The sequence below is a fragment of the Chionomys nivalis genome, chromosome 14 (assembly GCF_950005125.1).
Source record: "Chionomys nivalis chromosome 14, mChiNiv1.1, whole genome shotgun sequence".
NCBI classification, from domain to species: Eukaryota; Metazoa; Chordata; class Mammalia; order Rodentia; family Cricetidae; genus Chionomys; species Chionomys nivalis.
Window position 1 is genome coordinate 49,963,742 of NC_080099.1, and position 18,621 is coordinate 49,982,362.

Sequence of the window (18,621 nt, forward strand, 5' to 3'; positions counted from 1 at the left end):
GATTTCCGTTCTTGCAACATATATCTATCCAGCAGTGGATTGCTAGGTCATGTGTAGATTTTGAGCACCCACAAAACTCTTTCCAAAGTAGCTGTGCTGTTTTACATTTTTCATAGGTTTGTAGGGGAGTGCCAACATTTCCCCATGCTTTTGAACTTGTGTTATCAGAGCATGGCTTGCAGGAGTCTGTCCTCTCCTTCCACAACATGTGTTCTAGGGACCAAACTTAGGTCACCAGACTTGGCAGCAAGTGCCTATATCTCAATTCCTTGAGTCTTGTTTTTGTTTGTTTGCTTGCTTGCTTGTTTGCACCTCCAACATATCTGGTATTACATCTGTGAACCGCCATGCCTGGTTTCATATCACTTTCTTAATGCTGCCAAAGGTTTGATTTTAAAGAAGTCTGGTTTATCTCTTGTCCTTTTGTCGCTTGTGTCATGGCTTAGACACCACTGTAAAGTCTAGTGTCATGAGACTTGCTTTCTCATTGCTTTTCTTTAGGGACAGGGTCTCCCTATGCAGCCCTGCCTGCCCAGGAACTTACTGTGTAGCCAGGCTGGCCTCTAACAGCCCTGCCTTCTGAGTGTTAGAATTACTCCATGAGTCGCTTCTCCCGGTTTTCTCCTACGTGTTCTTTGATTGTTGCATATTTCTGGTTTGTTTTATAAAGCGGACTCTCCTGTAGCTCAGGCTACCTTAAACTCACTATGTAGCTAAAAACCACCTTGAACTCCTGATCCTCCTGCCTCCAGCTCCCAAGTGCTGATATTCGCACCACCATGCCCAATTTTTGTGGTGCTGGGAATCGAACCCAGAGAATCATGCATGCTAGGCAAGCACTCTACTAGCTGAGCCAGATCCCCAGCTCCTCTCATACACAGTCTTACAAGAGGTTTAGATTTTACTTTTAGACATTGGTTCCATGGGTTAACTTTCTGCTGTAGTCAGGTCACGATTTTGGGCAGAGAAAGAAAGGTCAGCGAACTCAGTCTGTTGTGCTTAGAAGAATGGGAAGGTGGCTAGTGTGCTCTCGTGGTCAGGAAAGCAGAGTAGGCAAGCATCATCCGTAGGAGTTTCTAAGTAGAGACGTGACTCTGAGAGCAGTCTTTGCATGCTCTTCCTGTAGGGAGACAGAGAGAGGCTGGTATCATGCTGAGCAGAAACAGGGTGCTGGAGGTGGGGGAGTTCTGTTGGAAAACTGGGAAGGTGGGGCTCCTTCACAGTCCCTGACACCACGGTTTAAGCTCTTGAGAAAGGGAGAGTTCCTGTATTAGTCAGTGTTCTCTAGAAGAACAGAACTAATGGATATATTAAAAGGGCACTTAACAGAGGAGTTTACAGACTCTGGTACAACAATGGCTGTCTCCTGACAGGAAGGCCAAGAATCCGGTCATTGTTCAGTCCATGAGATTGACTGTCTCAGTTGGTCTTTGGTCTCCATTGTGATCCTGAAGAAGTAGGTTCCAATACCAGCAAAGGATTGGGCACCAGGACTATTGAATTTGCCACAGACAGTGAGGGCAAGCAGGCAAATAGCAAAGCTTCCTTCTTCTGTGTCCTTTTATATTAGCTGCCACTAGAAGGTGTGGCCAACATGGGTCTTCTGACCTCAAATGATACAGATTTAGGGCGGGTAGTCCCATGTCAAGTGATCCAATTAAGCAAAATCCCTCACAGGTATGCCCAGCTGTTTGGGTTTTAATTGATTCCAGATGTAGTCAAATTGACAACCAGTATTAGCAATCATAGCCCCAGAACCCAAAGAGGATGCGGAGCCCATCCCCCAGCACCCCTAAGTATTCCAGAGTGAGGGTTTTTGTTTGTTTTGCTTTGTTTTGAAGTGGCATGAAACTTACGAGGAAAGGGACCGGAGTTGGCACAGGACACATCAAGACCAAGTTCTCAGAGCAAAGGAGTTTTATTTGCTCTAGAGGGACAAAGGGCAGGGAATTAGAGCCAAGAAAGAGGGTAGGAAAGGGGCAAGGGAGAAGGGGAAGGGACGTTTGCCCCAGAGGGACAAAGGATTGCCTCTGGACAGAGAGGAGATGTATGTGGCCTACAGGCAAATGACGGTTTATATAGGAAAGGGGTAAACCCTGTGTTAGGATGAGGTGTTTAATGTTGACTGGACAGGTTAATTAGATGAGCTAAAATGGGATTTTTGATTACTGGACTTCAATACTTCCAAAGCTGAACCTTGGTAGTCAGCCTGGGGAGAGAAAGGGGCCAAATAAGGGAATGGACCTTGGTGACTAGCTTTAGGGGTGTAATCTAACAGTTTATCAAAGGAGAGAGAAGGGTGGAAGGCGAAAAACATCCTTCAAAGAGGATGCTAAGATTCAGGAAACTTTTTTCTCCAAGCACAAGGACCTAATTTAGAATACCCAGAATCCATGAAAACCATACACTTCTGTGATCAGACACATCTCCCATCCGTAGTCTTAACATTGCTATGCTGAAATGGAACACAGAGAGAGGGGATCCCTGGAAGCTCAAGGGCCAACAGCCTTGTGTATATAGTATTGAATAAAAAGAGATTTAGCCTCACACAAGACAGAAGGGGAGTCCTGTGATTTCCACACAGGCACCATGGCGCGCTCATGCCCATTCTCTCTCTCTCTCTCTCTCTCTCTCTCTCTCTCTCTCACACACACACACACACACACACACACACACACACCTCACACACATTTTAAAAAGCAAAAGCAGGGCTGGGTATTTAGCTCCAAATCTTGCCTAGCATGCATTAAGCCCTGGTGTTTTCTCCCCAGCACCATGTAAACAGGCATAGTGGCACATGCCTGGAATCCCAGCAGTCAGGACATGAAAGCAGGAGGGCTAGACATTCAAGATCATCCTCAGCTACAAAGCAAGTCTGAAGCCAGCCTGGGCTATATGTCACCTAGTCTCAAAAAACATAAAGCAATAAACACAAATGCTGAAGTGTATTGCTTTCCTTTGTGCTACCCTGTTACACCCATGACCTCATATGATCATGGTCATAGGCAACCATCTCTCCCTGTGACCTCACACAGTTCTCTCTCGGAGTTTAATGACACTGGCCATACTGGACCAAGGTCTACCCTCATAACCTGATTTTACCTTCATCATTTCGCCTCAGTCAGTAGTGCTTTCTGTGCAAGCATGATGATTGGGTGCAATTCATAAGAAGAAAAGTCATGACAAGAAAAAAGAAAAACTCTGGACACAGTATGCTGCCTATAACCCCAGCACTGGGGAAGCAGACCCTTGGGCTCTCTGGAGAGCAGCTTAGCCTATTTGATGAATTCCAGGCTAATGAGGGACTCTGGCTTTAAAAAAACTGTGGACAGCAACTGACCTCCATATACATGTTCTCTGACATGTATGTGTATTCATGGGTCCATATGGGTACCAAACCGACACAAACATGCACATTTGCATGCAGTCAAAACTTTCTCTTCAAACAGGCGTTCCATACTGAGTCCAGAAGTACTGGAAGCAAGGACCCCAACAGATAAATTTGGATAGATACAGTTCAGCCCAGAACACTATCTTCCCCCATTTCTGAATGCTAAGTGTTCCCTTTGGGAAAACGCCAACCTTTGCAGAATGCCCAAGACCTCAGAAGCAGAATAATTGTACTCATTTAGACCGCAGTGGTGAACGGGAATGGGATGCAGGGATCTGAGAGTTCAGAGGTCAGAAGGGACAGTGCTGGTGGAGACAGAAGTTCCTAGTGGAAGATAGATAGTGCTTCAGGGGAACATTCTAGAGTCCTCCAGGAATTCTCACCTTACTCAAGGGTTGGGAGAGATGGCTCTATTGGTCTGAAGGGTAGCCCTGCTCTCTCCACAGGCTTTCTGGAGAAGAACCGAGATGTGCTAAGCACAGACATCCTCAACCTGGTTCAGTCCTCCAAAAACAAGTTCCTGAAGGAGATATTCAACCTGGAGTCACCACAAACAAAGATGGGCCATGGCACCATTCGCCAGTTGAAGGCAGGAAACCAGTTCTTCAAGGTGAGCTACTACCTGCCACCCTCACTCTAAGGCAGTGTCCCAGACAGATAGGACCAGGGAGAGCTTTTATTCACTAGGAGTCCCTTGCATGCGACATCTCCAGAGTGCAGCATTCCAGCACGTGACATTCCCCAGCATACAACATCCCTAGTGTGCAGCATCCCAGCATGCAGCATCCCCAGAGTGCAGCATCCCAGAGTGCAGCATCCCAGAGTGCAGCATCCCCAGTGTGCAGCATCCCAGCATACAGCATCCCCAGTGTGCAGCATCCCAGCATGCAGCATCCCAGTGTGCAGTTATCCCCAGAGTGCAGCATCCCCAGCATGTGACATCTCTGGTGTGCAGTATCCCAGCATGCAGCATCCCCAGCATGCAGCATCCCAGCGTGCAGCATCCCAGCGTGCAGCATCCCCAGTGTGCAGCATCCCCAGCGTGCAGCATCCCTAGAGTGCAGCATCCCCAGCGTGCAGCATCCACAGTGTGCAGCATCCCCAGCGTGCAGCATCCCTAGAGTGCAGCATCCCCAGCGTGCAGCATCCCCAGTGTGCAGCATACTCAGCGTGCAGCATCCCTAGAGTGCAGCATCCCCTGTGTGCATCTGGTATCCAACGAGGCTTGTGCTGAAGTGAAGGAGAGAAGAGGAGAGAAGGGAACAAAGGAAAGAGAGAGAGAAGGAAGGAGGGAAAGGAGGGGAAGGAAAAGGAAAGAGGGGAAGGAGAGAAATACAGAGAGGGAAGGAGGAAGAGAGGGGAATGAGCGGGAGGGATGACTCAACAGTTACGAGCACTGGCTGTCCTTTCGGAGGCCCTGGGTTTAATTGCCAGCACCCACATGGCAGCTCACAACTGTCTGTAACTCCAGTTCCAGAGGATCCAATACCCTCACACAGACATGTATTCAGGAAAAAAGAAGGAATAAATGAAGAAGAGGAAAATAAGGAAAGAAGACAGGACAGAGGGAGAGGGGGAGAGAAGGAAGTGGAAAAGAAAAGGAAAGAAGGCATGGGGAGGGACGATGGAAGAAATGTGTGCATTTGTCCTAGGTGGCAGCCCTCGCTGTGGTATGGTCCCCACTTCCCTGGGCATAACTTCCCTGCCCTTATGACCCTTGCTTTCTCTTTGCAGCCGTCAGACTCCATCAAGCGCCCACTCACCCTCGCAGGCCAGTTCAAGCAGTCCCTGGATCAGCTGATGAGAATCCTGACCAACTGCCAGCCCTACTTCATCCGTTGCATCAAACCCAATGAGTACAAGAAGCCGCTGGTAACTAGGAGAGACTGAGGGTGTGCCTGAATGGGGTGCAGCACTGAGGGGCTGAGTTTGACACCTACAATTGACTTCCAGGGCACGGCCAACGTTGTAGCTGTCCACCGTCCCCAGGTCACAGCTCAGTGACCTGCACTGCTTCAGCTCCCTGGCGCCCTAGCTTTTTAGCCCTCCCATCATCTGCCGTGTATGCTTGGCCAGGCTCTGAGCCTCATTTTTCTTATCTTCCATGAAGTCAGACTTACTCTTGTCTAGAGGCAGTTAGCAATGAAGCTGTGGTCACAAGAATGCCCACATGGCCCAAAGTATCTTTGGGAGGCAAAACTTGCCCTCTGCAGGTGGGTGATCGGCAGTGGCAAGCTCCAACAAGCAAGCACGTCTAGTGGGCCTCACGTTCTTACACGGGTGACTCATCTGTGTGGTAGGGACAAGGTGGACTCCTGTAATTCCCTGACTTAAAGAACCTGCTCCCCAAAAGGCTGTAAGCACAGGGACTTCCCAAACCAAGAAATAGGATTTGCAAAGATAAAATAACTAAAAACTGTATCATAGGGGAATAATATGATATTTGTGTGTACATGTTAGCATATGTATGCATGTGTGTAATGGAGGATAGCGTTTGATATTTGGTATCTATTTTATTGCTCTCCAAGTTATACAGTTTTTAAATTATTTTATTGTATAGGTGTAGATATTTGGCCTGCATGTATACAAGCACCATGCATGTGCCTGGTGCCCATCGAGGCTAGAGGGGAACTAGAACTGGAGCTCCCCTAGAACTGGAGTTATGGACAGTGTAAGCCATAATATGGGTGCTGGAATGTGAACCCAGGTCTTCTAGAAGAGCAGTCAGTGTCCTTAACTAGTGAGCCATCTCTCCAACAACTACCCCCTTTTAAAAAAAAAAAGTATGTGTGTCTATGTGGGCACATGTGCACATGAGTACAATTGCTTGTGGAGGCCAAACGAGACCACCATCGTCCCTGTAGCTGGAACAGCAGGTCATTGTGAGCCTCCTGGACATGAACACTGGAACTAAACCTAGGTCTTAGCAGAAATAGACGTCTCTTAATTGCTGAGCCACCTCTCCAGCCCCTCCACCTCATTTGTTGAGACAGGGTGTCTGAATGAACCCGGAGCTTGCGGATTTAGCTAGACCAGCTACCCAGCAGACCCCTGAGATCTGCTTACTTCCTCTTCCCTTCACTTGTATTGTTGGTCCATGCTTAGTTTTGGTGGTGGTGGTGGTGGCATTTAATGTGGGCTCAGTGGCTCAAAAGGCAGGTTGTCATACTTCCCTAGAAAGTACCTTACCAGCTGAGCTATCTCCAGCCCCAAAAGAAAATTACATTTGGGCTAACAAATGGCTCAATGGGTACAGGAACTTGCTGCCAAGCCAGATGTCCGGAGTTTGGTCCCAGGACCCACATGATAGATGTAGAGAACCAGCTTCTGCAAGGTGTCCTCTCACTTCCACATACATGGTGTCACACATGCACCTTGGCACACACACTCATGTACACACACAATAGATAAATGTAATATAAAATAAATCTAATGAATAAATATCACATTAAAATTAAATACCTTTTAAATAGAATGCAACTGTGTATATTGAGGCTGTTTTCATAAAAGCTAGTTGTCTTAGGGTTTCTATTGTTGTAATGAGACACCATGACCACGGCAACTCTGATAAAAGAAAAGATGTCTTTGTGGTGGCTTACAGGCCAAAGGTTTAGTCCATTGCCATCATGGTGGGACGTGGCAGTGGACAGGCCAACATGGTACTGGAGAGGGAGTTGAGAGTCCTACATCTTGCTCAGGAAACAGGAAGTGGTCTGAGACACTGGGTGGTATCTTGAACATAGGAGACCTCAAAGCCCACTCCCACAGTGACACACTTCCTCCAACAAGGCCACATCTCCCAATAGTGCCACTCCCTATGAGCTTATGGGGGCCAATTACACTAGTATAGACAACTGCTATTTAAGGAAGAGACCTGGTCCGTCATCTGCATCAACTTAGACCATGAAACCCAATATGGACAAGTTCAACAGAACTGCCATATGCAGGCTGTTCATGCATACTTCAGCATTGCCAGGGCACACATTTCATTTTTCATTTCAGACAGTTACTATAGACAACAGCTACTTTTGTTTTTTGAGACAGAGTTTCTCTGTACAGCCTCATAGGTGTTCTGAGACTTGCTCTGTAGATCAGGCTGAACTTGAACTCACAGATATCTGCCTGCCTCTGCCTCCCAAGTGCGGGGATTAAAGGTGTGCGCCACCACCACCAGCTTAGGCAACTCTTCTTCCTCATGCTGGCAAAAACTGTCTTGCTCTTAGAGGTCCTGCAGGTAGCCACACCCCTGCCCTAGGCTGAGGCTCACATTCTCTGGTGCCTCTGACCAGAATTCATCTCAGTGGCAGCGGCTACCTGCTGTGAGTTGTGAGAGGCCTAGGCTGAGGAGCAGACAGGCCCAGCCACTGAAGAGTATGGCCCTGCCCTTCAGGCATCTCATCTTTAAACCAGCGCCAATCATGCCGGTCACGTATGCTGTTGTGGAGATTAAATAGAAACTACAGGCTCTCGGGAAACACTCAGTAACAACTGGCTGTTCACCCACGGTGACTTTCTCCAACCTCCCACGGGCTTATCTATTTAAAGGGAGTCATCTCCCCTAAAACTTCAGGTTGAGAGTACGCTCTGGAGTCCTGGAGATGAGGGAAGCTAAGCACCACACCGGATTCCTGTCAGTCACACTGACATCCGACATCATTTCCCTCTCCCTCCATCCAGTTCTTTATGTCCATCCAGAGGAAGAGAGGACAAGAGCCTCTGCCTCTAAGTAGATTCGCTTCTCCCTTCCACTGAGGAGGAGAGGCACGCGATGCTGCCTTTCTCAGGGCGGCATCCATGTTGCTGTAAGCCAGGCCCACATAAAGACTTTGCATTTCTAAAGGGGGTGGATATGCAAATGACTCCTCCCCTGGGTGTGTGATGTAGGTGGAGGTCAGAGGACAACTTCTGGTGCTGTCCATCAGACACTTAGATAGAGTTTCTACTGCTGTGATGAAACACCATGACCCAAAGCAACTGGAGGAGAAAAGGGTCTTTGGAGGATGACAGGACAGATCCCTAGGCAAGCTGACCCCCCACCCCTGGCAGTAGCGACAATGAGTGGTTTGGGAGGGTGGGTCCTTGGCTCCTCAACCCAGACATCTCTGCCCGCAGCTGTTTGACCGAGAGCTGTGCATTCAGCAGCTGCGCTATTCCGGCATGATGGAGACGGTGCAAATCCGCAAGTCGGGTTTTCCCATCCGCTACACGTTTGAAGAATTCTCCCAGAGGTTCCGCATGCTGCTGTCCAGCCCTGAGCGCAAGCAGGTGTGTGTCTACGAGCTGATAGAACCCTGTGCCTCCCACTGAGTTCTCGCCACCTTCCTGATCTCCTGGACCTCCCTGGATTGCCAACCCCAGCTGTCTGTCCTTCCTGTTGTCCCCTACTCTATCTTCACAGGCAACGTGCCTGGCTCACAGGCTTCTGGTTGATGCTGGTGGCTGTGTGTATTCCTTTTAGATGTCTGTGGGTTTACTCTGCTCTCCTGTGACCACCAGGTCCAGTATCTGAGGGGTGGCTAGGAAGATCTGTGGGATAGAATGTTCTACCATTCTTCTGCAGCCTGCGGCCATCCTAACATTTGGATTGGTCTGAGGCTAAGTGCTCTCCAGCTACGCGGAGGCCCCAGGCCCCCCAAGTATCCTATGTGTCCCTCATCCCCTTAACCTGGAGTGTAGACAAACACCTGAGTATAGTCAGACAGCCCTTGCTGAGAGGCCTGCATGACCCTGGAGGAGACCCTCACCCCTCTCCAGAGTCCCTGACCACCCCTGGTTTTCTCAACAGTTTCAAGACAAACACCGCCAAATGACCTTGCACATTGCTGATGTGTGCCTGGGGACAGATAAAGACTGGAAAGTGGGAAAGACCAAAATCTTCCTGAAGGTGAGATTCCATGGCGTCCTGGAAACCACAGGGAAGGGAGAAGGAGTATTCCATCCTGCCTGCCCTGTCCCCAGCTGGACTATGATTTCTTCTAGCCATTGGTTTACACACTGTTGGTCCCATAATGGGGATCTGGAATCTAGACAGGAAGGAAGTAGTAGAGAGACAGGGTAACAGAGAGACAGTCCCAAGGGAACCGTCCAGGAAGGTGAAATAGCCACGAAAAGCCACACAGAGCAGCACAGGGTAAAGTTGATAATAGGGAAAGAATGAGAATAGAAGGTTCACCCCTGGCTCCTTGCATCCACGCCCAAGATCTGGTCCAGGTCTATGTCTCTAAGCTCATCAGGGCACATGAGAGACTCAATCCTCCTGATGCTAAATAGAAGAAGGAGATGGGGAGGGAGAATGAGGTGGGAAGGAGGATGAGAGACAGGGAGGGAGGGAGGGGGGAAGGGAGAACGGTTGAGCCACCAACATCTCTCCACCAGCCACAGAACCACTGCTCTCTGTAATGTAAAGACAATCCCTGCCTTCCTGGAGCTACCATGGCAGGCCTGTGCTTCCCGTATCAGGCCTGGGAATTAGGAGGGGTGAGAGGCAGTAGAGGACACCTCCCCCCCCCCCAATAGATGAGAACAAGCCGTCATCTCATGCTGGCTCCCGTGATCTCTTCTCATGGGCTTTGGGAACTATTTTTACACAGAAATAAGCTCAGGTGTGCTGTATAGCCCAATGCAAATTGCGAGTGACTTTGGGAAATGAAGACTGATAGATTGAAAGAGCAAAATAAGACATTAAAGTAAGTTTGGTGCCAGGGTGAGCTGTAGCTGCAGCTTCATTCTGATCCACATCGGGTCCTTCCTTTGCCGGTCCTTGTAGGAGAGTCTGGGACATAACTGACCCCAGAGACCAAGACCTGGTCCCAAGCAGGGGTAGAGAGGCGAGGGAGAGGTAGCAACATGATGTGATCTCACCCACCCTCAGGATCATCAGGACACAACGCTGGAGATCCAGAGGAGCCAGGCCCTGGACGGAGCGGCGACCTGCATCCAGAGAGTCCTTCGGGGACACAAATACAGGTGTCTGCCCCATAAACCACCCCAAAGTTTGACTTGATCTGGGCAGTAAGTATTCTACAGCTATTTGGAGATCCCAGGCCCACCAAGTAACCTATGTGCACCTCACCCCCTTAACCTGGAGGGCAGGCAAGTCATTCAGCACACGTGTCCCTCGGGCAGGCCTGGGAGACAGAGGCACAAAATCTCCTCAATTCAGTCAGTCAATATACATTTTACACACACACACATGCACACACACGGGTAAAGGTACAGGTTCTCATGTTTGCAAAGCAAGCACTTTGTTGATGAAGCTATCTCTGCCAGTAAAGCGATCTCTTCCTTCCTGGCTCCTGGGTCTTTGAAGACACCAGTCTCAGCTCCTTTGTCAAAGCCCCTTTGGTCCCTGGGGCCCTGCTCACTTTCTTCGGCCCATTTCCTCTGTCATGCAGATTGAAAAATTCTTTTGTTCTACCTTCAAGCTTACTGATTCATCTCTGCTCTCTCCGTTCTGCTACTTGGTCCATCCACTAAGGGTTTGTTTTTAATTACAGTGGTGTGTGTGTGTGTGTGTGTGTGTGTGTGTACAGGTATACACAATTAGAAGGCTGATTTGTGTGCATGTGTATACATAGGTATATACAATTAGAGGGTTGACTGACTCATTCTGTGTCTGTGTGTCTTTCTCTATCTCTGTCTTTCTCTCCCTCTCTGTGTATACACTAGACAAAGAGCAAACACTCTGATATAATTGTTCTATATGGACTAGCCGGGCGATGGTGGCGCACGCCTTTAATCCCAGCACTCGGGAGGCAGAGGCAGGCGGATCTCTGTGAGTTCGAGACCAGCCTGGTCTACAGAGCTAGTTCCAGGACAGGCTCCAAAGCCACAGAGAAACCCTGTCTCGAAAAACCAAAAAAAAAAAAAAAAAAAAAAATTGTTCTATATGGGACCCAGGAATAATCTATATTGAAGTTCTCTGTATAGTTTTAATATGACTGGGATATACTATTCTAAGCCTGTGGTAAGAAAACACAACTGAGTATGAAATAAAAGGTCTACATGGGCCAAGCTCACTTGAGAGGTCTTCGATCTTTGGAACCCTACGTCCAGATTCTGTCCCAGTCCTGGGCTGAGGGACTGGCAGGAATTGGAAGCTCCCTTCTCAGATGACTCTGGACTGTGTCAAATTGACAGATAAAGCATGCTAGGACACAATGTGAACATCAGAAGGGCGTGCCGTCTTCCCATCGTTTCAGCTTTGGAAGGTGGAGATGGGATCTTCAGTGCAAACTGGCTGCCTAGCTAGTCACATCAGTGAGCTCTGGGTTTGCATGGGAGACTCAAGGAATGGGAAGGTAGAAGGACAGAGGATAATTTTATATCATCCTCAGGCCTCCACATAAACCATATACTCCTACACACATGCAAGAACACATGCGTACATACAACACACATACACATGAAAACAGAAAAAAAAAGAAGTGAAAAAGGGGCCATTGATTCTGTTCCTTCGTGTATCTTGGTGGAATATGAAGGGTTGAGAAGAGATTTCTTGATTATTAAAAAAAAAAACTGGTTTATCATCATTCAAATGTGAGGAGAGTTTTTGTCTTGCTTTAGTTTTGTCTGTTTTACCTGAGGTTTTATGTTTGTGATGCTGAGGGCTGAACCTAAGACCTTATATCAGACAATGTTCTCTCACTGAGCTACACCCTCAGCCCAGAGATGTAGGTTGTTAATAGTAAATCCCATGATTCTAACCTGCATGCACATCTTTAGATCTTGCAAGGCATCCTAGTATGTGCCATACAGTTCCCTTCCTCCCTGATATTTTATTACCCACCTTTGTTTCTGCACCAGTCCCTGTGTTTCCACACCCTTCCAGGACCTAGGAGGAGAGTTATTTAGCACTTCTAATTTGCATTTTCTCTCCAGGAAGGAGTTCCTGAGGCAGAGACAGGCGGCTGTGACCCTCCAGGCAACGTGGCGAGGCCACTGCCAAAGAAAGAATTTCGAGCTGGTGAGAGAGAGAGAGAGAGAGAGAGAGAGAGAGAGAGAGAGAGAGAGAGAGAGAGAGCCTGGGAAGATGGGCCTTCAGGGGCAGCAGAAAACAGACCCATGAAAGACACATCATTCACAATTGTTTCTCTGAATTATAGCTCCAGGCAGGAAGCATTCCATTGCGAGTTGATAGAGAATACAGATTTTTTTCTTTTCTTTGCATGATCTCCAGCCCTGTGTTGGGGGTGGAGATCAATGTTCCCCTCCAGAATTCTGGGCATCCCCCAGGCTGGACTGGGTTGATGGCTTCTCTTCTCCCAACACGGAGTCAGTAGACTAACCAGCCGGATGGACCTCAGGTTGCAAACATTGCTTCCAACCACAGGCCCCAGATAGAGACATTGTTCTCTATGAATCAGAGAGGCCGTCACTGCACTTCTCTTGGGCCTCACTTGATCCCTTGTTCCTGTCATGACTGTGACTAGGGTTACATCAGCAACACGCCCTGACTTTCAGCTCTGCGCTCAAAAGTGGTGGTAGCTGACAAGAAAGGAGGAGCCACGTGGGGACCTGTTGTACTGAGTGCACTGTTTTATTTAATATTAATCACTCTGTAAGTAAAGGAATTCAAGCACAGAGGGGCTTACTTACCTAGATTTTCTCACAAGTGGGTATATCCTGAGGCCGGGCCTAAGTCGGTCTTTGAGCAGTCAACAGGCTCATCCCGGAGACACAGGGACCTCTGTGGCCTGGTATAGATTGAGTGTTCACGCATTTCTTACTCTCCCATTTTAAAGATGCCGACCCCGCCTGCGTGGACTCCACAGGAGCTCCTGGTCCAGCACTGTGATGAACCCTGCTGGCTGCTGTGAAGCCCATGCCGGTCCACTATTTCCGTGGCATTGGCTATTTCCCTTGCTGCAGCAACAAAATGCCTGACTAAAGCAACTTAAGGAGGGAAGGGCTTGTTTGGGCTCACAGTCCATTATGATAAGGAGATACGGCAGCAGAAACATGAGGCTGCTAGCTGCATTGCATCCGCAGTCAGAAAGCAGCGAGCAAGGAGTTCCTACATTCAGCTAGGCATCTCCTTTATATACAATGCAGAAACCCGCCTGTGAAAACGGTGCTGTCCATGCTTAGGATAGATCTACTTACCTCAATTAACCTTATCTTGAAAACCCTTCACAGACAAGCCCAGAGCTTTGTCTCTAAGGTGATTCTAGATCCTGGCCAAGTTCACAGTCAATATAAACCATCACATATGCTATTTGCCGGGTGCTCATCAAGCACATGTTTGACTGATAGGCTCTGCTCCAGTTTACAAGGAATTAATGGACTCATGCACATTGGCCTGTAAGGATGCTCGTAATATTCTTTTTTCATAAAAAAAGAATAGGTGACTAAATTATACCGAGGATCTCCCAGGGAGAGCCACTCTCTGCTCTCTCAGGAAAGTGTCTGGCAGAAAATCTAACTACCTTCTGTTCCCACAGATCCTAGTGGGGTTTAAGCGTCTGCAGGCCATTGCCCGGAGCCACCAGCTGATGAGACAGTTCCAGACCATGCGACGGAGGATAGTGCAGCTGCAGGCCCACTGCAGGGGCTACCTGGTGCGACAGCAAGTCCAGGCCAAGAGGAAGGCGGCGGCAGCCAAACAGGTACATACCAGAGGCCTGGCTGCCCGGAGGAGCTTCCGGCAACAAAAACCCATTGTAGGTGGTTACTTGGTGTACAAGGGAGGTAGGGCTGTCTGGGGCCAATAGGAAAATTGATGAGCCTCAATTAAGAGTACTTTTTTTTTTTTTTTTTTTGGTTTTTCGAGACAGGGTTTCTCTGTGGTTTTGGAGCCTGTCCTGGAACTAGCTCTTGTAGACCAGGCTGGTCTCGAACTCACAGAGATCCGCCTGCCTCTGCCTCCCGAGTGCTGAATTAAGAGTACTTATGAGAAGTACTTTAGAATATCCAACATTCTCAGACAAAGATGTTTAAATCTACACAAGTTACTCAAAACACAGCAAAAATCTATGAAGCAAATTAGGAGATGCTGTTGGGACTGTAATTTAGATAGTGTGCAATGTCTGGAAAGGTAGTTCAACTGGCAAATGTCTTAGTTAGGGCTTTATATTGCTGTGAAGAGGCGCCATGATCATGGCAATTCTTCTAAAGGAAAACATTTAATTGGGGTTGGCTTACAGTTCAGAGGTTTAGTTCATTATCCTCATGGCAGGAAGCATGGTGGCACGCAGGCAGACATGGTGCTGGAGAGGTAGCTGAGAATTCTACATCTGGGTTAGCAAGCAGCAGGCAGAGAGACTGAGCCTCTAGGTCTGGCTTGAGCCTCTGAAACCTCAAAGGCTGCCTCCCCCCCACACCCCCAGCAGTGACGCACTTCCTCCAACGAGCCACACCTGCTCTGACAAGGCCACTCACCATAAAAGTGCCCCTCCCTACGGGCCTCTGGGGATTATTTTCATTCAAACCACCACAGTAAATGACTTGCTATGCTTCCTGCTGCTATGACAAATACCCTCACAAAAGCAATTTAAAGGAGAGGGTTTATTTGCTGCAGGGAGTCAAGGTTGCAAGAGGTTGAAGCATCTAGCCATCTTACAACCAGTCGAGAGCAGAGGCCAATCAAAGTTAATGTATGTGTGCTAATGCTCAGCCCCTTGCTCCACTCAGATAATCTGGGATCAGTTGCCCTGGGCATGGTGCCACCCATGATGGATGGTTTTTCCGCCTCAATTAAATGTACCCCAGACGATCCCCCATAGACGTGTCTACAGACCAACCCTCACTGAGACGCCCTTCCAAAGTGATTCTAGATTGTGTCACATTAACAATCAAAACTAACTATCACACCTCACAAGCATGAGTGCCTCATCTCGATCCTCAGACCCCACGTGAAAAGGGCAGGTGTGGTGGTATGTGTTTGTAATACCAGTGTAGAGACAGTGGATTCCTGGGGTTTGATCGTCAGCCAGACTAGCATAGTCATCAAATGCCAGGCCAGAAAAAGATCCTGTGTCACAAAACAAGGGGAATGGTGCCTTATGAATGATCTATGATTGACCTCTGACCTTCATATAATTGCACCCTCCCCTACCCAAATGAACATGCGCGTGCGCACACCACACACACATACACACACAAAATAGGAAGCAGACTAGATTCCCTTCTCATGTAGCTCATAATGGCCTCTGGGAAGGAAGACCCAGTCACACCTAGGGAACTTGTAAGTATAACATGAGACAGGATACAGATTGACAAGACAGTCTTGTATCTGGAACCTGGAAGTGGAGCATCTTAGCCTTTGGGCTTGGGATGACTTCTAATCAGGGATGATCAGTCCCCTTAAAGGCGCAGGGAATCTGGGCCAGATCTGCTGTGAGAGGCGCTGTCTCGCTAAGAAGAACAAACTCTTCAGGAGGCAGAAAAGCACAAGACTCATCATCCAGTTTGTGGGAGATTGAGAGGATGGGGAGCAGTAGATTAGCATCAAGGTAACCCCGTATTCAAGGGGGCGGAGCTAGGGAGAGAGCTCAATAGCTACAGTCCTTGTCTCACTAACCTGAGGACCTGAGCTGGATCCCAGAACCTACATGAATAACCAGACATGGTGGTGTGCATCTGTAATTCTAACACTGGGGACGTGGACACAGGAGGATCCCTCTAAGTCACCCTAGCCTACTGGATGAGCTGTCGATGAAAAATCCTGTCTCACAAAGCAAAAAGCTTACAATGTAGACAGCTCCTGAGGAACAACACAAGGTTGGTCTCTGGTCTACACATACACACACACACACACACACACACACATCCAGAGAGAGAGAGAGAAAGAGAGAGAGAGAGAGAGAGAGAGAGAGAGAGAGAGAGAGAGAGAGAGAGAAGGAGGGAGGGGAGAGAGCAAGCTGCATTTTAAAATCCCACTATGTAGGATCTTACATCTATGATGCATCTAAGAGCCAATCTCGTCAACCTTGTTCTTTATTTCCGGCTCATTGGCAAATATGATGCAGCAAAGGGATGGGATAACATTGGCTTCATCTCCACAGACACACATGGGTTCTTCTGCACAACATACTGGGAAAGCAAGCAGGCTGTGTGAGAGGAGAGATCCTCAGGCATTTGGGTTCCTGAAGTTTGTGGAGTGCCTCAGTGGTCAAACTCTCCTCCCTGATAATTGCTAGAAAGGAAGAGGCCTGATGAATCATCTCCATTCGTTCTAGATGTTAAATGTTATGATTAGGCAAAGTGAAAGGTTCAGTTAGTAAAGTGTCTGATGTAAGGACCTGAGTTTGAATCCCCAACATGCATGAAAAAAATTCCATGACGGTGACATTCACCCGCAACCGCAGCTCTGAGGAGGCAGAGGCAGGGGCCTCCCTGGGCTGAACAGCCAGCCCGTTTCACCAAATTGGTGAGCTCCAGGCTTAATAAGAAGTTCTCTCCCATGGAAAAAGAGGTGGAAGGGGGAACTGTGGTTGGTATGTAAAATGAATTTAAAGAACTCTATCTCAAAAAAATTAAATTGAGAGCAACTGAGGAAGACACTTGTGCACACATGTCCATGTACACAAAATTATTATTATTTTAGGGAAAACATCTTTATTCAGACAAATGATGGCAAGATGAGGGTTCCTAGGCTTCTGGGGTGCCTGTGACATTAAGCAATGTTGCACCCTGGAGGTCAGCCCTGCCTGTAAGTGACCTTCTCTCTATGGGGTATATACAGGAACCTCGGGTCATTCTGGCTAGCGAACCAAAGGGTCAAGGTGCTGTCCCTGACAGGAAGCGTAAGTCCATCTATGACACAGTCACCGACACAGAAATGGTGGAGAAAGTGTTTGGTTTCCTCCCAGCCATGATTGGAGGCCAGGAGGGCCCAGCTCCAACAGGCTTTGAGGTAAGACAGTCCAAGCAGGGATGGGAGGACCCTTCTCGGACTAACTGGGACTAGTCGTGTGCACTCCATTGGCTGAAAGCTTGGCCCATGTCCTCCCTGTTTGGCCTTCCCAGGATCTGGAAGTAAAGACTCAGAAATTGCCCGAAGTTGATCTGGATGCAGTGCCCATGACAGAAATGCCTGAGGAAGATAGGGACGATTTGGATGAGTATACCTTCCCCAAGTTTGCTGTGACTTACTTCCAGAAATCAGCCAACCATACCCACATCCAGAAGCTGCTCAAGTACCCACTGCTCTACCATGAAAATGAAACTGACCACCTGGTACCAGCTGTTTACTGGTTTCTGTGTAGCCCAGCCCCGCTCCCCCACCCCAGAGCCCAAAGTCTGAGCTGTGGTTCAGAGGAAGTAAGCAAAGGGCCCAGGCCACATGGACTCCAGTGCTGGAATCAACCAGGCCTCCTGTCTCATTCTCCAGGTGGCTCTAGCTGTATGGCCCATCATCCTGAGGTTCATGGGGGACCTTCCGGAACCAGTGCTCTACACCAGGAACAGCCTGAGTGACTCAATGACACAGCAGACCCATAACAGGCTGAGCAAAGACAGTGGCACTCAGGGCCCACAGCACAACGGACATGCACAGGTATGTGGTGAGGGCGGCAGACAGGAGAAGAACATGGGAAGCGGGGCAGAAGCCTAGTCCTCAGACATGAATGTGTATGGGAAGGCACCAGTCAAAAGCAACACCAGGACTGTTGGGATGTTGCAGTCGTGAATGGAGAGGGGCTTCTCAACTCCCACTATTAGCTTTGACTAATTAACATTTAAAAGCAACAACAGATTTTTGAGGCTGGGGCTATGACTCAGTTGGTAGAGTGCTTGCCTAGCATGAACAAAACCCTGAACTTGAACCCTAGACAAGGTGGGGACATACTTGTTATTCCAGCGCTCAAGTTGTAGATGCAGGAGGGTCGGGATTTCAGGGTCATCCTTGGCTATATAGCGAGGTGGAAGTCAGAGAAAAAGATACGGAGAAGGAAAATAAATAGGGCTGCGGAGCTGACTCCGTGGATGAGAGCATTTGCCATGAAAATAAAGGTCAAATCCCCCCCAAAACAAGCCAGGCACAGTAGCTTGAGCATCTAAGCCTAGCACTCCCCTGAGGAAATGGGAAGCAGTCAAAGACCCCCCAAAGCCTGAAGCCAGCCTGGTGTGTACGGTGGCAATGAGGCCCCGTATCAAAAAAGACAGACGGTAAAGACTGATGCCCGAGGCTGTCCCCTGACTTTCACACATACACTGGCCGTGCACACATCTGCACATACGCTCACACACACACATCAAAACAAAACAAAAAGCAGATGCTACTGTTGAAT

General features: G+C 48.4%; 1 protein-coding gene across 1 annotated transcript in view; it reads left to right on the forward strand.

Moving 5' to 3' along the window:
- Myo7b (myosin VIIB) overlaps positions 1-18,621 on the forward strand; it is a 64,144-nt gene that overhangs the window by 24,314 nt on the left and 21,209 nt on the right. Inside the window, exons 14-23 of the mRNA XM_057788739.1 lie at positions 3,838-4,001; positions 5,126-5,263; positions 8,504-8,656; positions 9,177-9,275; positions 10,263-10,357; positions 12,272-12,356; positions 13,834-14,052; positions 17,076-17,246; positions 17,360-17,569; positions 17,724-17,888. Of these exons, the coding sequence (XP_057644722.1) occupies positions 3,838-4,001; positions 5,126-5,263; positions 8,504-8,656; positions 9,177-9,275; positions 10,263-10,357; positions 12,272-12,356; positions 13,834-14,052; positions 17,076-17,246; positions 17,360-17,569; positions 17,724-17,888 (1,499 nt within the window). The remainder of the gene's footprint in view (positions 1-3,837; positions 4,002-5,125; positions 5,264-8,503; positions 8,657-9,176; positions 9,276-10,262; positions 10,358-12,271; positions 12,357-13,833; positions 14,053-17,075; positions 17,247-17,359; positions 17,570-17,723; positions 17,889-18,621) is intronic.